Source organism: Salvelinus namaycush, chromosome 1 (genome assembly GCF_016432855.1).
Source record: "Salvelinus namaycush isolate Seneca chromosome 1, SaNama_1.0, whole genome shotgun sequence".
Classification (NCBI taxonomy): domain Eukaryota; kingdom Metazoa; phylum Chordata; class Actinopteri; order Salmoniformes; family Salmonidae; genus Salvelinus; species Salvelinus namaycush.
In genome coordinates, this window is record NC_052307.1 from 48,600,398 (window position 1) to 48,617,842 (window position 17,445).

A 17,445-nucleotide genomic window follows, 5' to 3' on the forward strand; every position below is an offset into this window, starting at 1 on the left:
AGACATGAATTGTGTATGTGTGCAATTCAGATGGTGAATGGGCAAGACAAACGATTTAAGTGCCTTTGAACGGGGTATGGTATTAGGTGCAAAGCGCACCGGTTTGAGTGTGTCAAGAACTGCAACGCTGCTGAGTTTTTCACACTCAACAGTTTCCTGTGTGTTTCAAGAATGGTCCACCACCCAAAGGACATCCAACTAACTTGACACAACTGTGGGAAGCATTGGAGTCTAAATGTGCCAGGATCCCTGTGGAACGCTTTTGACACCTCGTTGAGTCCATGCCCCAATGAATTGAGGCTGTTTTGAGGGATGCAATTCAATATTATGCATAAAGGGTAGATGCTTCCAGTTTGCAGAATAAGACAGGAGTGCGCAAGGCTGAATAAGATAAGGTTTGTGTTTGGGCACTGGGCAGTAGTTGTATATAGTTGGAAGGACAGAAAGACTGTCACTCAGTGTCCGTGTGTATGATGGGGTAAGTGTGTGTGTGTGCCAAATGTATAATTTCAAATCTTGGTTTTGTTTAAACTTTATTGTATGAAGACTCCCATTTTTCTAAATCCCCCTCTATTTGTATCTTTTCTTTCCAGCGAGCAGTATAAAGCCCGTCGGGTCTGCTCTTTCTGATAGCTTGCTATACAGGTTCTGAAATAGGAGCCCTTTCCACTACCTACCCTACCAACACCAACCTCTATAGCTACTAGACCACTAACATCTTGACTATAGCACCTCTCTTTACTATAGCACACTGATGGAAACACATTCTCAACATCTGTACTTAACTTGAGTTAAGAGAAATCACACTCTCAACATCTGTACTATGACTTCAGTTAAGAGAAATCACACTCTTGTTATCAGACGTATACACCTTTATTATTATATCTCCCTCATTAAATGCAGAGGTCACTAAAAAAAAACTCAAATGTGACTGACCCCTTGAGTGAAAAATACTGATGCCTTGTTTGGTTCTCTTACTATACTGAACAAAAACATAAACAGAACATGCAACAATTTCTAAGATTACAGTTCATATGAGGAAATCAGTCAATTTAAATAAATTCATTAGGCCCTAATCTATGGATTTCACATGACTGGGAATACATATATGCATCTGTTGGTCACAGATACCTTGAAAAAAAAAGGCCTCACAATGGGCCTCATGGATCTCAACACAGTATGTTTGTGCATTCAAATTGCAAATGATAAAATGCAATTGCGTTCATTGTCTGTAGCTTATGCCTGCCCATACAATGACCACACCGCGACCATGGGGCACTCTGTTCACAATGTTGACATCAGCAAACCGCTCGCCCACACAACACCATACACGTACTCTGCGGTTGTGAGGCCGCAGAGACGTTGGAGTTGGCTTATGGTAAAGAAATTAACATTCAATTATTTGGCAACAGCTCTGGTGGACATTCCTGCAGTCAGCATGCCAATTGTACGATCCCTAAAATCTAGAGACATATGTGTTACATTGTGTTGTGTGACAAAACTGCACATTTAGAGTGACCTTTTATTGTCCCCAGCACAAGGTGCACCTGTGTAATGACCATGCTGTTTATTCAGGTTCTTGATATGCCACACCTGTCAGCTGGATGGATTATCTTGGCAAAGGGGAAATGTGCACATGGAACATTTCGGGGATCTTTTATTTCAGCTCATGAAACATGGGACCAACACTTTACATGTTGCGTTTATATTTTTGTTCAGTGTAAATGTTATAGTAATAGATTACATTATTATATCAAAATGTATTATTATAATGCTATTATAGCTCCATCTTTATGGCAAAAATAGCTTTTCTAAATAGATTTTAATAAATTATTATTAGTCCAGTTGACACTTTCCACAATTTTTCCATTGATCTCTATGCATTACTTGTAAGAATTATGTTGTTTAGAAATTGAACTTGGTTAGCTGGCCCTCAGAGACTTGTTGTTAATCTGTGTATATTCTTGTGATTTTGTGTCATCTCTTAAAGGACAAATTGTCTTACCTCTCTTGTATTCACATTTTTTTAAACTGGCATGTTTTTTTTGTGATGTCATACAGTAGTTTACATTATGTCAAGATGTGGGGCAAAGAATGCTGCCGTCTATACATTTCTGGGTCTATGATTAGATACTACATATTGATTATGTTCATAGATATTGAATAATGATGACTGAATATTTAATTAAATAGCCGAAGTCCTACCATGCAGGGACTAGTTTTAAGGTTATTCTCCTGAAGGGGTTGATAGAGGATTTATGTAACTCTTGTATAACATATGCAGTGGGGGGTGGGGTAGAGGGAGGGAGAGAAGGAGAGAAGGAGAGAGCGAGAGAGAGAGAGGTGCAGTGTCTAAGGGCCTGTGTGTGTGTCACTGCAACCTAAACATGAGCTTACTGCAGATGCGCACACTCACACACACACACACACGTATGCACGTACACAGACAAACACCGTGCACTACACTACACCAAAATACTGCACCAATAACCAGAATTGATTTGTAGTTTTTTATTGCACAATAAAGACAAATACAACTTTATTTCCAACATAAATAATCAAGAACAATTTTAATGACCACACTAATACAGATTTCAAATACTGTATGTGTAGTCAAGCATCCCAGTAGGGCATTCATAATATTTTCGAGTACCCACTGGAGACTATTGACATTTCACTGTGTAGAATGAATAAGACCTTACTGATATTCAAAAAGTATGTATTGCCTGGCCATAAAAAATCACTATGATTGTGGTTCATATTGATGAAAGTCATCAATCAATTTATCAATGTTTTGTTGATTTTTTCGATTTATCAGTTTGTCTATTACTTAGCTGATATTCAGCAACTGTATTTAACCTCCTCTGTAGTGCAGTCAGTTTTGTGAGAATTTGCAGAGGTGCTCTTTAAACACACACACACACACACAAGCACAAACACTTTGGTGCAGATCTGCTGATGCTGCTACTATTGCTGCATGTGTGGGAGTCAGGACTGATTTTTTTCACTCATGCTAACACCTGCACATACACACGTGATGTCGTGTTACTTTGTGAACACCAGTTGTTGTTGCTTATTAAGCTGTTAAAAAATACTGTTGTTCAATCAGGGTGTTAAATTGGCCAGTGTTGATTTTTCTGTTTTACATTTCTAGTGTCGATTCAGGTGTTTAATTAACACTCATTGGTGTAAAAAAACTATGTTGGTGTTAATAACAAGTGTTAAACCAAAACTACGCCCATCATTATCATATTTCCCAGCATGCTCTTTTGCAGGTTGCTTTTTAGATTTTTTTTTCCTTTTCCAATATCTGTGTTTATCAAAGACAATATCAAAACATTATATAATTAGTATAATAAGAAAAATCCCCATCAAAGTCCGTCAGTTTAAGCTAGAGACATCAGTTTACATTGGATGTGTCTCAGTCCACCTCATCCGCCGATGTTGCACTTCCACATCTGCAGGGGCAGAGCTAGAGCAGTGTTTGTCAGACCTTGAAACATTGATCTTCTCTGAACGGTTTGACCTACAAACTAGTATGACACCTCTATGGAAAGATGAGACTGTGTTCTCTGTTTTGCACAAGCGTCTTGGGACTTGTCTGAAGTTGGTACAGCCGATCTGACAACTTCTGTCTGTAGCACCCGAACAGTTTGGACTACACACTAATATGACTCCTTTTTGGGGACTATCTATTGTTCCACGTTGTGAATCTGTTATTCATTGCATTTGTATGGGCTAATAGCAGTAAGGCCACATTTAAATAAATAATTCAAATAGCTAAATGATCCTTGGTATGACCTTCTTAAAACAATTCCATATAGCTTAGTAGAACCCCCCCCAATCTGTTACGCACCCGTTACTGAAATGGTTGTTCCAGTTTAGATGCTTTAGGTAGTCTCATATTTTAGTCTTCCCAGCCTGGCAGCAGTGGTTTAAAATATTTAAGTTAAAATACTTCAAAGTAGTACCTAAGTAGATTTTGTGGTATCTCTACTTTACTTACTAATTATATTTTTGACAACTGTTACTTGCAGACTGCAATGCAGACATATTGTAAAAAATATTTTGATTTGTTTAACACTTTTTTGGTTACTACATGATTCCATATGTGTTATTCATAGCTGTGATGTCTTCACTATTATTAAAAAATAGTAAAAATAAAGAAAAACACTTGAATGAGTAGGTGGGACCAAACTTTTGACATGGTACTGTATATACTGTATATGCTGTTTTCAGACTGTCTTATGGGCCGGTGAAACTCCTGGCATTAACTACAGTATAGCTGACAGGATTCACACTAGTGTGTAGCTGATGGTCTCTCTGTGTTATTTGTATCTGTGATCTATTATTTATTTAACCTTTGTTTATTTAATTTATCCAGATTAGGCTCATTGAAATGCACTCTTTTTCAAGAGTTATGATTTCAAGAACAGCTCCTCATGTACAGCGCAGCTTCTTGACATCTGTGATGGGATGCTATTTCCAGTCTGTGGAAGTCCAGTAGATATGTCTGGGTCTGTGTTTACCTGTATTTACCTGTTTGCTCTGCTCAGAATGTGTGTTTACCTGTGCAATCTTCTTTATGCTCACAGTCTGATGATCTTCCCTCTCCGGTGTGGTTTCCGTAGCGATGTTGTCATAGACCTAGTTTTGCTTACCACCATTGCTGACATATGTAGGGGGTTGTGTGTGTGTCGGTGTGTGGGTAAATGAAGACATTGATGATGTTAATGTGTATGGCCAGGATTCTAACCAAGCCGCGCTATAGCGCAGCTGCGCTAGACAGACTGCAATGCGGGTGTTAAAGGGATTTTACGCTTGAGCCGCATCCACAGCCTTAACCATGAATGTAAACTCCGCAAACGGGGAGCTTTTTTAAATGTAATTGTCAGCTTTCTAGCACAGCTGCGCTTTAGCGTGGTTCAGATTGAATCCAGGCCTAGGTTTTGTGTTATAGCGGGTGTAGCTGTGTGTGTGCAAAACGTGTGTGTCAGCAGAGATTTAAATCATAAATCAGGATGCCATTGGCCAGTTGAACATCTGGATGTCCTTCTGGTGTTATCATGGTGATGTATTACCTGGGTCCAGCAGAGGAAGGTCCATAAAAGGAGAACTTACCTGACCAACTCTCCTGGTAAACAACAACAACACACTTAAAGAACCACTTTAAAACAGTTACAACTGTCACATTAAACTACACAATTGACGCTCATCTTCTCCACATTACTGGACATCCTTTCTTCTTTGTTGTCAGCGAAAGTAATGGTGTTTTTTCTGCAAGATATTTTATTTTTACACATCTATGTTTTACAATGGTGTTCTTTATTTAGTTATACAGAAAGAGAAAGAAACCCGATCCGCCCCAATTATCTGCCTGTGAGGTGAAAAAAGAATAGTACTTTTCTGATTCCTTCAAACAAGAATGCCCTTAATCTCGCCAAGCTAAACGCTGTATAGTGTCTGACATTCGGTCTGTAGCGTGGAAATCGAGGCTAGAATAGTCTTAACATCTTTGTAAAGTAACCTTTGATCGCACTCCATGTACAGTCGTGGCCAAAAGTTTTGAGAATGACACAAATATTAATTTTCACAAAGTCTGCTGCTTCAGTTTGTATGATGGCAATTTGCAAATACTCCAGAATGTTTTGAAGAGTGATCAGATGAATTGCAATTAATTGCAAAGTCCCTCTTTGCCATGCAAATGAACTGAATCCCCCAAAAACATTTCCACTGCATTTCAGCCCTGCCACAAAAGCACCAGCTGACATCATGTCAGTGATTCTCTCATTAACTAACACAGGTGTGAGTATTGACGAGGACAAGGCTGGAGATCACTCTGTCATGCTAATTGAGTTTGAATAACAGACTGGAAGCTTCAAAAGGAGGGTGGTGCTTGGAATCATTGTTCTTCCTCTGTCAATCATGGTTACCTGCGAGGAAACACGTGCCGTCATCATTGCTTTGCACAAAAAGAGCTTCACAGGCAAGGATATTGCTGCCAGTAAGATTGCACCTAAATCAACCATTTATCGGATCATCAAGAACTTCAAGGAGAGCGGTTCAATTGTTGTGAAGAAGGCTTCAGGGCGCCCAAGAAAGTCCAGCAAGCGCCAGGACCGTCTCCTAAAGTTGATTCAGCTGCGGGATTAGGGCATCACCAGTACAGAGCTTGCTCAGGAATGGCAGCAGGCAGGTGTGAGTGCATCTGCACACACAGTCAGGCGAAGACTTTTGGAGGATGGCCTGGTGTCAAGAAGGGCAGCAAAGAAGCCACCTCTCCAGGAAAAACATTAGGAACAGACTGATATTCTGCAAAAGGTACAGGGATTGGACTGCGGTAAAGTCATTTTCTCTGATGAATCCCCTTTCCGATTGTTTGGGGCATCCGGAAAAAAGCTTGTCCGGAGAAGACAAGGTGAGCGCTACCATCAGTCCTGTGTCATGCCAACAGTAAAGCATCCTGAGACCATTCATGTGTGGGGTTGCTTCTCAGTCAAGGGAGTGGGCTCACTCACAACTTTGCCTAAGAACACAGCCATGAATAAAGAATGGTACCAACACATCCTCCGAGAGCAACTTCTCCCAACCATCCAGGAACAGTTTGGTGACGAACAATGTATTTTCCAGCATGATGGAGCACCTTGCCATAAGACAAAAGTGATAACTAAGTGGCTCGGGAAACAAAACATCGATATTTTGGGTCCATGGCCAGGAAACTCCCCAGACCTTAATCCCATTGAGAACTTGTTGTCAATCCTCAAGAAGCGGATGGACAAACAAAAACCCACAAACTGACCCAAGCACTGATTATGCAAGAATGGGCTGCCATCAGTCAGTATGTGGACCAGAAGTTAATTGACAGCATGCCAGGGTGGATTGCAGAGGTCTTGAAAAAGAAGGGTCAACACTGCAAATATTTACTCTTTGCATCAACTTCATGTAATTGCCAATAAAAGCCTTTGACACTTATGAAATGCTTGTAATTATACTTCAGTATTCCATAGTAACATCTGACAAAAATATCTAAAGACACTGAAGCAGCAAACTGTGGAAATTAATATTTGTGTCATTCTCAAAACTTTTGGCCACGACTGTAGTTAGTTTTCTCTCAATGGTCTCCTAAACTAGCCCGTTGGGCTGAACGGAGTGATTCCTATAACACTGTAGTGTAGATATTCACGGAGCTCTTTTGCAGTCATCATGGCATTATAAAGGGATAATGATTCTATCATAACTGTGATGCTCAGATGCAAGTGTCAAATAAAGCGTTACAATGGAACTTTATTAATTTTAAACTTCATTGACAAACTAAAGATGTTTTCAACAGTGAAGAGGTCGGACCCGATTACCCAGAAAGAATCACAAAATACTTCAGAAGTTCGACTGAGGGACCTTACAGATAATTGTATATATGAGGTACAGAGATGAGGTAGTCATTCAAAAATCATATTAACACTATTAATGCACACAGAGTGAGTCCATGCACCTTATTATGTGACTTGTTAAGCAAATTGTTACTCCTGAACTTATTTAGGCTTTTCATGACAAAGGGGTTGAATACTTTTGGCTCATGACATTTCAGCTTTTTATTTGTAATTCATTTCTGAAAATGTCAACGACAACAACAAAAAATCCACTTTGACAGTATGGGATATTGTGTGTAGGCAAACAGTTGTAAGAGCTGTACATACTTTCTGAATGCACTGTGTGTATGCGTTGTATGGTTATTGTTGTAATTTAGAACTGATTGTGTTCTGTGACATACATTATTGATATATTTGTATTTAAAGTGAGTTGAATGTTAACCAGTTGTTCCCATTGGCTTCGGCGGTCTAACTGTTAGTGCCACCGCCTGCAGCACATGCATGTTTGCACACATGGTGTCGGCGTGGGTTCAAATCATTCACCACTGCCTTTCTGACACATTCTCTGTCTATCTTCCCCACTATCTCTCCTGTGTCCAATAAAAAAAATGTATAAAGTATATAAAACAACTAGTTGTCCTATTTTTTGGTTCATATAAATTGGCAGACCAGAAACATTATACTAATACCTTACCACATAACAGGCTCCACTGTCACAGAATAGCCGTATCTTAGATTGAAACCTCTAGTAGGGATACAGTCACGCCAAGAAGAATGAAATACAATAAAACTTGATTGCCCAACATGGGGATATTTGCTTTACATTTGCATTCAAATAGCAACACAGGCGGAGAGGAGAGCATGTTTCAGGTGATGCTGTTCATATGTGAAGGCTAATGTTCTCAGATGTAGGAACAGCTCACTTACCACGCTGAGGTCTCTCGATGTGTGTTGCTCTCTCTCTGTGTGTGTGTCGCTGTCTGCAGAGTAGATGGACCCAGTTCACAAGCAAGTGGGTTTAAGTAACATAACAGAAGTCTTCTTCATCTTAAAACTGTCAGGTCCTTCTGTTGTGAAAGCTCTCCCTTTCTCTCCTGGTCTCTCCATCTCTTCTGCCCCTCTCGCTCACTTTCTCTCTCTCGTCCTCTCTTTCTTCACCTCTCACATGTTCTCTCTCTCTCTGAGTCTGGTTGTGGCGTGTGAGCGGTTTTTACATTTGTGTGGCTGTGTGTGGAGGTGACAGCCTCACAGTGGGTGTGTGTGGGACGAGGTGTTGTCTCTCTCATCTGCATCATGCGGTACGCACACACACACACTGTGAGGGGGTGGCTGTGTTGTGTAAGAGCCCAAGGCATTGTGAGAGTTTGCCATTATGTAATACTACATTGTGTGTGTGTGTGTGTGTGTGTGTGTGTGTGTGTGTGTGTGTGTGTGTGTGTGTGTGTGTGTGTGTGTGTGTGTGTGTGTGTGTGTGTGTGTGTGTGTGTGTGTGTGTGTGTGTGTGTGTGTGTGTGTGTGTGTGTGTGAGAAAGATAATGTGATTGTGTGTCTGCGTGCATGCCACTAAGGGGACTATGTGTCTCAGAGGAGATACTGCAGAGTGTGTGGGAGAAATTACTCCTATTCAAAAGGACCCTCAGCGTTAAGGTCTTTATATTCCACTCTAACAGCTGCATATCCATATGTGCTGAGATACGGGCTGAATGAGTATTACCTCAAACAGGTGAATCGGGTAAGGAAGATGGACTGTAGAGTGATGTTTGATGTTTTTTCATGTATTATTTCTTACATTGTTAGCCCAGAAAATCTTAAATGTTATTACATACAGCCGGGAAGAACTATTGGATATCAGAGCGACGTCAACTTACCAGCACTACAACCAGGAATACGACTTTCCCAAAGCGGATCCTTTGTCCGGACTACCGAGGGCATTTGAACTGATTCCAGAGGCTGACACACAACAACGCCGCCGGAGAAGAGGCAGACGGAGTCGTCTTCTGGTCAGACTTCGGAGGTGCGCACACCACCCACCGCTTCCGAGTATATTATTAGCTAATGTCCAGTCTCTAGATAACAAGGTAGACGAAATTAGGGCAAGGGTTGCTTTCCAGAGACATCAGGGAATGTAACATACTCTGTTTCACGGAAACATGGCCCTCTCGGGATATGCTGTCGGAGTCGGACAGTCACCTGTACGTCACCTGTACGTTGCACTGTTGCACCGACAGGAATAAACATCTCTCCGGGAAGAAGAAGGAAGGGGGTGTATGTTTCATGATTAACGTCTCATGGTGTAATTGTAACAACATACAGGAACTCACTCCTTTTGTTCACCTGACCTAGAATTCCTCACAATAAAGTGCTGACTATATTATCTCCCAAGGGAATTCTCCTCGGGTTATTGTCACAGCCGTGTATATCTCCCCTCAAGCCGATACCATGACGGCCCTCAAGGAACTTCACCCGACTTTATGCAAACTGGAAACCATATATCCCGAGGCTGCATTTATTGTGGCTGTGGGTTAACAAAGCAAATTTGAGAACAAGGCTACCAAAATTCTATCAGCATTTTGACTGTAGCACTCGCACTGGTAAAACACTGGATCACTGCTACTCTAACTTTTGCTCCTCCCTTCCTAAAGACAGAAACTCAAACAGGATGTACCAGTGCAAAGGACTATTGAACGCTGGTCTGACCAATCGGATTGTTTTGATCACACAGACTGGGGCATGTTCCGGGTAGCCTCAGGCAATAATATCGACGTATACGCTGATTCGGTGAGGTAAGTTTATAAGGAAGTGTATTGGAGATGTTTTACCTACTGTGACTATTAAATCCTACCCTAACCAGAAACCGTGGATAGATGGCAGCATTTGCACAAAACTGAAAGCGCGAACCACCACATTTAACCATGGAAAGGTGACTGGGAATATAGCCGAATACAAACAGTGTAGTTATTCCCTCCGCAAGGCAATCAAACAAGCAAAATGTCAGAATAGAGACAAAGTGGAATCGCAATTCAACAGCTCAGACACGAGATGTATGTGGCAGGGTCTACAGACAATCACGGACTACAAAAAGAAAACCAGCCACGTCACGAACACCGACGTCTTGCTTCCAGACAAACTTAACACCTTCTTTTCCTGCTTTGTGTATAATACAGTGCCACCGATGTGGACTGTGGGCTCTCCTTCTCCGTGGCCAACGTGAGTAAGACATTTAAACTTGTTAACCCTCGCAAGGCTGCCAGCCCAGACGGCATCCCTAGCCACGTCCTCAGAGCATGCGCAGACCAGCTGGCTGGTGTGTTTATGGACATATTCAATCTCTCTCTAACCCAGTCTGCTGTCCCCACATGCCTCAAGATTGCCACCATTGCTCCTGTTGTCACGCCCTGACCTTAGAGAGCCTTTTTATTTCTCAATGTCATTTCTCTATGACAGGGAGTTTGAAGACAGTGAACGTGACACCTGTACCCAAGAAGGCAAAGGTAACTGAACTAAATGACTATCGCACCGTAGCATTTGCTTCTGTCATCATGAAGTGCTTTGAGAGACTAGTTAAGGATCATAACACCTCCACCTTACCTGTCACCCTAGACCCACTTCAATTTGCTTACCGCCCCAATAAGTCCACAGACGATGCAATCGCCATCACACTGCACACTGCCCTATCCCATCTGGACAAGAGGAATACCTATGTAAGAATGTTGTTCATTGACTATAGCTCAGCATTCAACACTGTAGGTCCCTCCAAGCTCATCATTAGACTTGAGACCCTGGGTCTGAACCCCGTCCTGTGCAATTGGGTCCTGGACTTCCTGATGTGCCACCCCCAGGTGGTGAAGGTTGGAAACAACATCTCCACTTCGCTGATGCTCAACACTGGGGCCCCACAAGGGTGCATGCTTAGCCACCTCCTGTACTCCCTGTTCACCCATGACTGTGTGGCCATGCACGCCTCCAACTCAATCATCAAGTTGCAGACAATACAAAAGTAATGGGCTTGATTACCAACAATGACGAAACAGGGATGCCTACAGGGATGAGCCTACAGGGATGAGGTGAGGGCACTCAGAGTTTGGTTCAGGAAAACAACCTCTCACTCAACGTCAACAAATCAAAGGAGATGATCGTGGACTTCAGGAAACAGCAGAGGGAGCACCCCCCTATCCACATCGACGGGACAGCAGTGGAGAAGGTGGAAAGGTTTCAGTTACTCAGTGTACACATCACGGACAAACTGAAATGGTCCACCCACACAGACAGTGTGGTGAAGAAGGCGCAACAGCGCTTCTTCAACCTCAGGAGGCTGAAGAAGTTTGGCTTGTCACCTAAAACCCTCACAAACTTTTACAGATGCACAATTGAGAGCATCCTGTCAGGCTGTATCACCGCCTGGTACGGCAACTGCGCCGCCCACAACCACAAGACTCTCCAGAGGGTGGTGTTGTCGGCACAACGCATCACCAGGGGAAAACTACCTGCCCTCCAGGACACCTACAGCACCCGATGTCACAGGAAGGCCTAAAAGATCATCAAGGACAATGCATCACTCATCTCATATGTATATACTGTATGCTATACCATCTATTGCATCTTGCCTATCATCTTTCATTGCTCATCCATATATTTTAATTCTTATTCCATTCCTTTACTTAGATTTGTGTGTGTTAGGTAGATGTTGTGGAATTGTTAGATTACATGTTAGATATTGCTGCTCTGTCGGAACTAGAAGCACAAGCATTTCGCTACACTCACAATAACATCTGCTAACCATGTTTATGTGACAATACAATTTAAAAAGACAATACAATCTAAAAAGACATCCTTGTGACTGTTATAAAATTAAAATATGGTATATTTGTGATGCCAGCTGTCCTTATTTGTTACCTTATTTGTTACCTAAACCTGCAACCCTGCTTCCTACCAAGGAATTTAGGAATCCTCTGAGCTGAAGCTCGTGTAGCCCAAAATAGAGTTGTGGAGACCAGAATGAAAGTTTTTCTGTTCAGTCTTCCTTCTCCACCCTCCCCCTCACTCAGATTAAATAAACAAAGTAAAGTATGATGGGGAGTAAGGGGGAGAATGGGTGAGTTGATGAGCGAGGGGAAGCGAACGATGCATAATTATGTAATCACAAGGGGCGCTGGTGAGCAGCAAAATGTGAATACGTATTTTCTCGGTGCTCCTATTTAGGGCGAACTATTTGCTATTAATACTTCACCAACACCTCCCCTACCATATTAATTTTGTAACCTTTAATTAGGAATCAAACCCAATTCACTAATTTGGCAATTTTTCCTGACATTTTTGGCCTTTTCATCGTAAAATGTTGAAACAACAAAAGAGTCACAAAAGAGCAGGCCTCTGCTAAAGCCTCGGGCTCACCGGACACTGACATGGACTCTGACCCCCCTCCCCGACCTAGCTAAGGTAATGTCGGTTATCATTAAGTCTGAACAGACTGTGCTGGCTAAGGTGGAGTAATTATCCACTGACCTATCCGCACAAATAGCAACTCTCGCCAACGAGGTCAACACAAAGATCAACTCCATTGCAGAAGATTTGGCAAAACAGGACACATGCCTTTATAGCCTGGAGGGTGGCGCAAATGCTTACTCCTACAAAATGGTGACAATGGAAGAGCAAGTCACACGGCTATCATCAGATGTTGTCAAACTTTCTTCCATGGTCAAAGACCTCGAGAACAGACAGCACCGGGGGAACGGTCGCCTTTTCGGCGTGAGAGAGGGACTCAAGACCGTAGGCGGATTGCGGCCTAGCCTGTTCGTATCTAAACGGCTACAGGAAATCCTAGGCCTCGATTACGTCCACACCCTTGACCGTGCGGACAGAAGCCTACAGTCCGCACCGAAGAATGGGGAGTCGCCCAGACCCATCATAGTCAAATTCCACTACTTTCAGGAGAAGGATGGTGTCTTTCGTAAGGCATCACGAACGGCTCCCATCACCCACAAAGAGGTTAGCCTTCAACGAGGTGAGGGGGCTCATAGATCGCTGCCGGGAGTCCTAGTTCGGCATTCTCTACCCAGCAGTGCTAAAGATCACTACTCCCTCCGGCGAGCAGAAGACATTCGTGGACCCAACCAGGGCCAAAGAATACATTGTCGTGCACCTACATCCATCCACAGGACAGACGGAATATGACTAGCTAGCCTCTGTAGGCCCATACTTTGCCCCTGGTCCTAATACACTAGGCATTCTAACGCGACTAAGGACCACCTAACTAGTGAACTCATCTCTTGATGAGAGACGTGCCTCCACCCTGCCAAAAAAGACAATTATTCTTCCAGTAACTTAACGTTATAAACAAGGATGGTATGTATATGGTGGCATGTTTTCACAAGGACAATATAGTATTTTATTGACATGGCAAAATTAGCTTTTACCAACTAGCTGCGGCTGGACAGCCTAGATGGCGCAGTACTAATTAGTCTAGTCGCTACCTAAGACTAGCCACTGAGCTTTATATTTCCATGCCTTAATAGGATACCCTTAAAAATAAAGGAGAGCCGCACACTCTAGGAGCTCAGATGCAAAAATGTAATTACCAACATTTCGACAGCCAAGCTGTCTTCATCAGGGTATAAATAGGATACCCTACCAGTATACCGTGGGCATGTTTAATGCCTGCAAGTTTGTATTACCAAAGGACCACGTGTATTATTCTCTACTATTTGACTGGTTGGCCCACTTTTATGCTTAGTGGCTGCTGGCACAGGACCGCAGGTTGGACCGGTATTAATTACCAAGCGTTTGCCTGTAATATTTGTTAGGATGTTCCATCGACGGTTACATTTATATATTTGTTGAATTATACTGCTTTTTCAATTGGATTTGTTTTCCATTTTTTTTATAACATGTCATCCCAAGTGGATGGGGTTAGTCACAAGGAGGGTTGGGGAGAGGAACATATTCCTCTTTTTATTTTATTTTTTATGATCCTTTCAATATGCATATTGCTTAAGATACATTAGAGAACTGTCACGCCCTGACCTTAGAGATCCTTTTTGTGTCTCTATTTTGGTTGGTCAGGGCGTGAGTTGGGGTGGGCATTCTATGTTGTGTTCTATGTTGTCTCTGATTGAGAACCATACTTAGGTAGCCTTTTCCCACCTGTGTTTGTGGGTAGTTGTTTTCTGTTTTGTGTTGCTGCACCTTACAGGACTGTTTCGGTTTGTTCATCTCTCTTTTTTTTTGTTGTTGTTTCAGTGTTCCATTTATTTATTAAATTAAAATGTACACTTACCACGCTGCGCTTTGGTCCGATCCTTCCTCCTCATCCGACGAAGACGAATGTCGTTACAAGAACTGAGGTTGTTCCTTCCAGAATCCCTTCCCTATGTGTAAACTTGATTAAGTTCGCCCTGGATAGAGCTCTTATGACGTTCGGTTTAACATGGTAGTATCTTGCTCTAGTCTAGGAGAGGAAGATGGAGGCTTCCAACAGGGGGAAGGCCAGCATAGGGGTCAAATGTTTACTTCTGGATATTTTGTTATTTTTAGCTGTTTTTATTTTCTTTATATTTCATTACCTTTCAGCCCACTGGCCATGTGATTGTACTAACATTCATTTCTAATTACTATGACTATGCCTAATTCACATACTCTAGGCTCCGCTAGCTTTATCAGCTGGAACTTAAAATGAATTAACCATGTGGTCAAGTGTAGCCGAGTGTATGCTCATCTTAAGTCTTTAAATCCGGACATTGCTTTTCTCCAAGAGACCCATCTCTGGTCCAGTGACCATGATAAACTAAAGAGAGGATGGGTTGACCAAATATTTCATTCCAGCTTTGGTGCTAGGGCCAGAGGGGCAGCCATCCTTAACAGAAAAGGCAACCTGTTTGTCTCCTTCAAAGTAATTTCAGATACTAATGGCAGATATGTTATAGTGATAGGCAAGTGTTTTAACACACAGGTTGTTCTGGCTAACCTCTATGGTCCTAATTGGATGACGCTCAATTTTTCTCTGACCTCATTGCAACACTTACCTACCTCAACTCTCATCATTTGATATTGGGCGGCGATTTCAATTGTGTATTACATCCAAGTCTAGACAGATCCAGACCAAAGCCCAACAATGTATTTTCCAAATCAGTAATCAGTAATCAGTAATCAGTAATCAGTAATCAATTCATTTCTAGAATCCTATAATTTGTCTGATCCATGGAGGAGGAGCAATCCCACTGCTAAACAGTACTCCTTTTTTTCACTCCAGTCTACCGCTCATACACTAGGATTTCCTTTTTCCTGCTGGACAATAGAATTCTTCCTTTTGTAACTAAAAGCCAATATCTCAACATCATTATCTCAGACCACAATGCTGACCAGCTAGATATCCACTTTCCGGACAGTGCATCACAACGCGCGTGGTAACTTGACCCACTACTACTATACTGTAGTTCCTTTCATTAATGTCTTTCTACATATCAACTACATCCCTGTCATGTCTCATTCTACTGTGTGGGAGTTGTTAAAAGCATATCTAAGGGGCCAAATTATTTCATACACAGCGTATGACAAAAAACAGTCCACAAAACGCTTATAGGAGCTATCTCAACTCATTCCAGATGTGGACAACAGATATGCCTCTTCTCCGACTCCTGAACTCTACAATGAGACTGCTACACCAATCGGAATTTGACAATCTTTCCACTAAACAAACGGAGCAGCTTCTGTTTAAGTCGAGGCAGACATTTTATGAACAGTTGTTCATAACTGGTTGTTATCTCATCAGCTTCGACAATCCACTGCTGAAGTCTGTGTTGCAGCTGATTTAACTTCTACCAATCCCAAAGAAAGCAACAATCAATTTAAGCAATTCTACTCTACTCTTTACTCGCCTGACACATCTCGTATGCATGCATATCTAGACAATCTGGACATTCCCTGTCTCAATTCAGATGAACAAACTAACATGGATGCCTCAGTAACTGATGAGGAAGCTACTTGGGGAATACAGTCCATGCAGAGCCATATCAAATAAGCTCCTGGGCCTGATGGCTTCCCTATTGAATTTTATAAAGCATTCCCCTCCAAACTATTCCCTATCCTCATCTCAATGTACAATGAAATCGTTTCTAATCAGAAACTGCCCCAGACACTTAACCCAGGCGACTATTTTGGTTTTGCTATAAGCCTCTTGTGCTGCGATTTAAAAAAGTCTCACTAAGGTACTCTCGTGCCGTTTAGAGACAGTGATGCCTAATATAATTAACTCTGACCAAACCAGCTTTGTCTCAGGTAGGCAATCTTTCTATAATATGCGCCGGCTATTTAATGTTCTTTATTCTGCCCACTCAACTCGACAGCCAGAGGTTGTCATCTTTCTTGATGCTGAGAAGGCTTTTGAATGGGTTGAGTGGGAATATCTATTTACAGTACTAGAGAGATTTGGGTTTGGCCCGTCATTCCTTTCCTGGATTAAGATTTTGTACCCCTCCCCAGTGGCTTCTGTTCACACCAACAATGTTACATCCAGCTACTTCCCTCTCCACAGGGGGGCCAGGCAAGGTTGTTGTTTATCCCCTTTCCTATTTGATTTGACTATAGAGCCCTGTGAGCGGAGGAGAGGACTAAGGGCATACGAAGGGCAACATAACTCACAAGGTGCCCTTATATGCAAACAATCTTCTTTCATACATCTCTAACCCTGTGGAGTCTATACCTTATCTCTTGGACATGCTACAAGGTTTTGGGGCTTTCTCTGGTTATAAGTTAAACCTTACGAAAAGTGTGATCCTCCCCATTAACCAGTTAGCAGAAGGTATTGGGTATGCCAATTTCCTGTTTAAGGTGGAGCATCAGGTCTTCACTTATTTGGGGATGAAATTCACACGCTCAGTTAAGGCTCTGTTTAAGCATAACTTCTAAACACTCCTGGAGCGCACTAAGCAGGATTTAATAAGGTGGTCGTTTCTATCCATTTCATTAGCAGGTCGCATGAATTATGTCAAGACTGTACTACCTAGATCTTTGTACTTATTCCTAATGATTCCCATTTTTCTGCCAAAGTTGATGTTCAAGCAACTGGACAGCTGCATTTCCAACT

General features: G+C 42.1%; 1 protein-coding gene across 1 annotated transcript in view; it reads left to right on the forward strand.

Moving 5' to 3' along the window:
- homer1b (homer scaffold protein 1b) overlaps positions 1 to 17,445 on the forward strand; it is a 68,899-nt gene that overhangs the window by 9,661 nt on the left and 41,793 nt on the right. The window contains exons 5-6 of the mRNA XM_039003605.1: positions 10,458 to 10,518; positions 13,459 to 13,467. Of these exons, the coding sequence (XP_038859533.1) occupies positions 10,458 to 10,518; positions 13,459 to 13,467 (70 nt within the window). The remainder of the gene's footprint in view (positions 1 to 10,457; positions 10,519 to 13,458; positions 13,468 to 17,445) is intronic.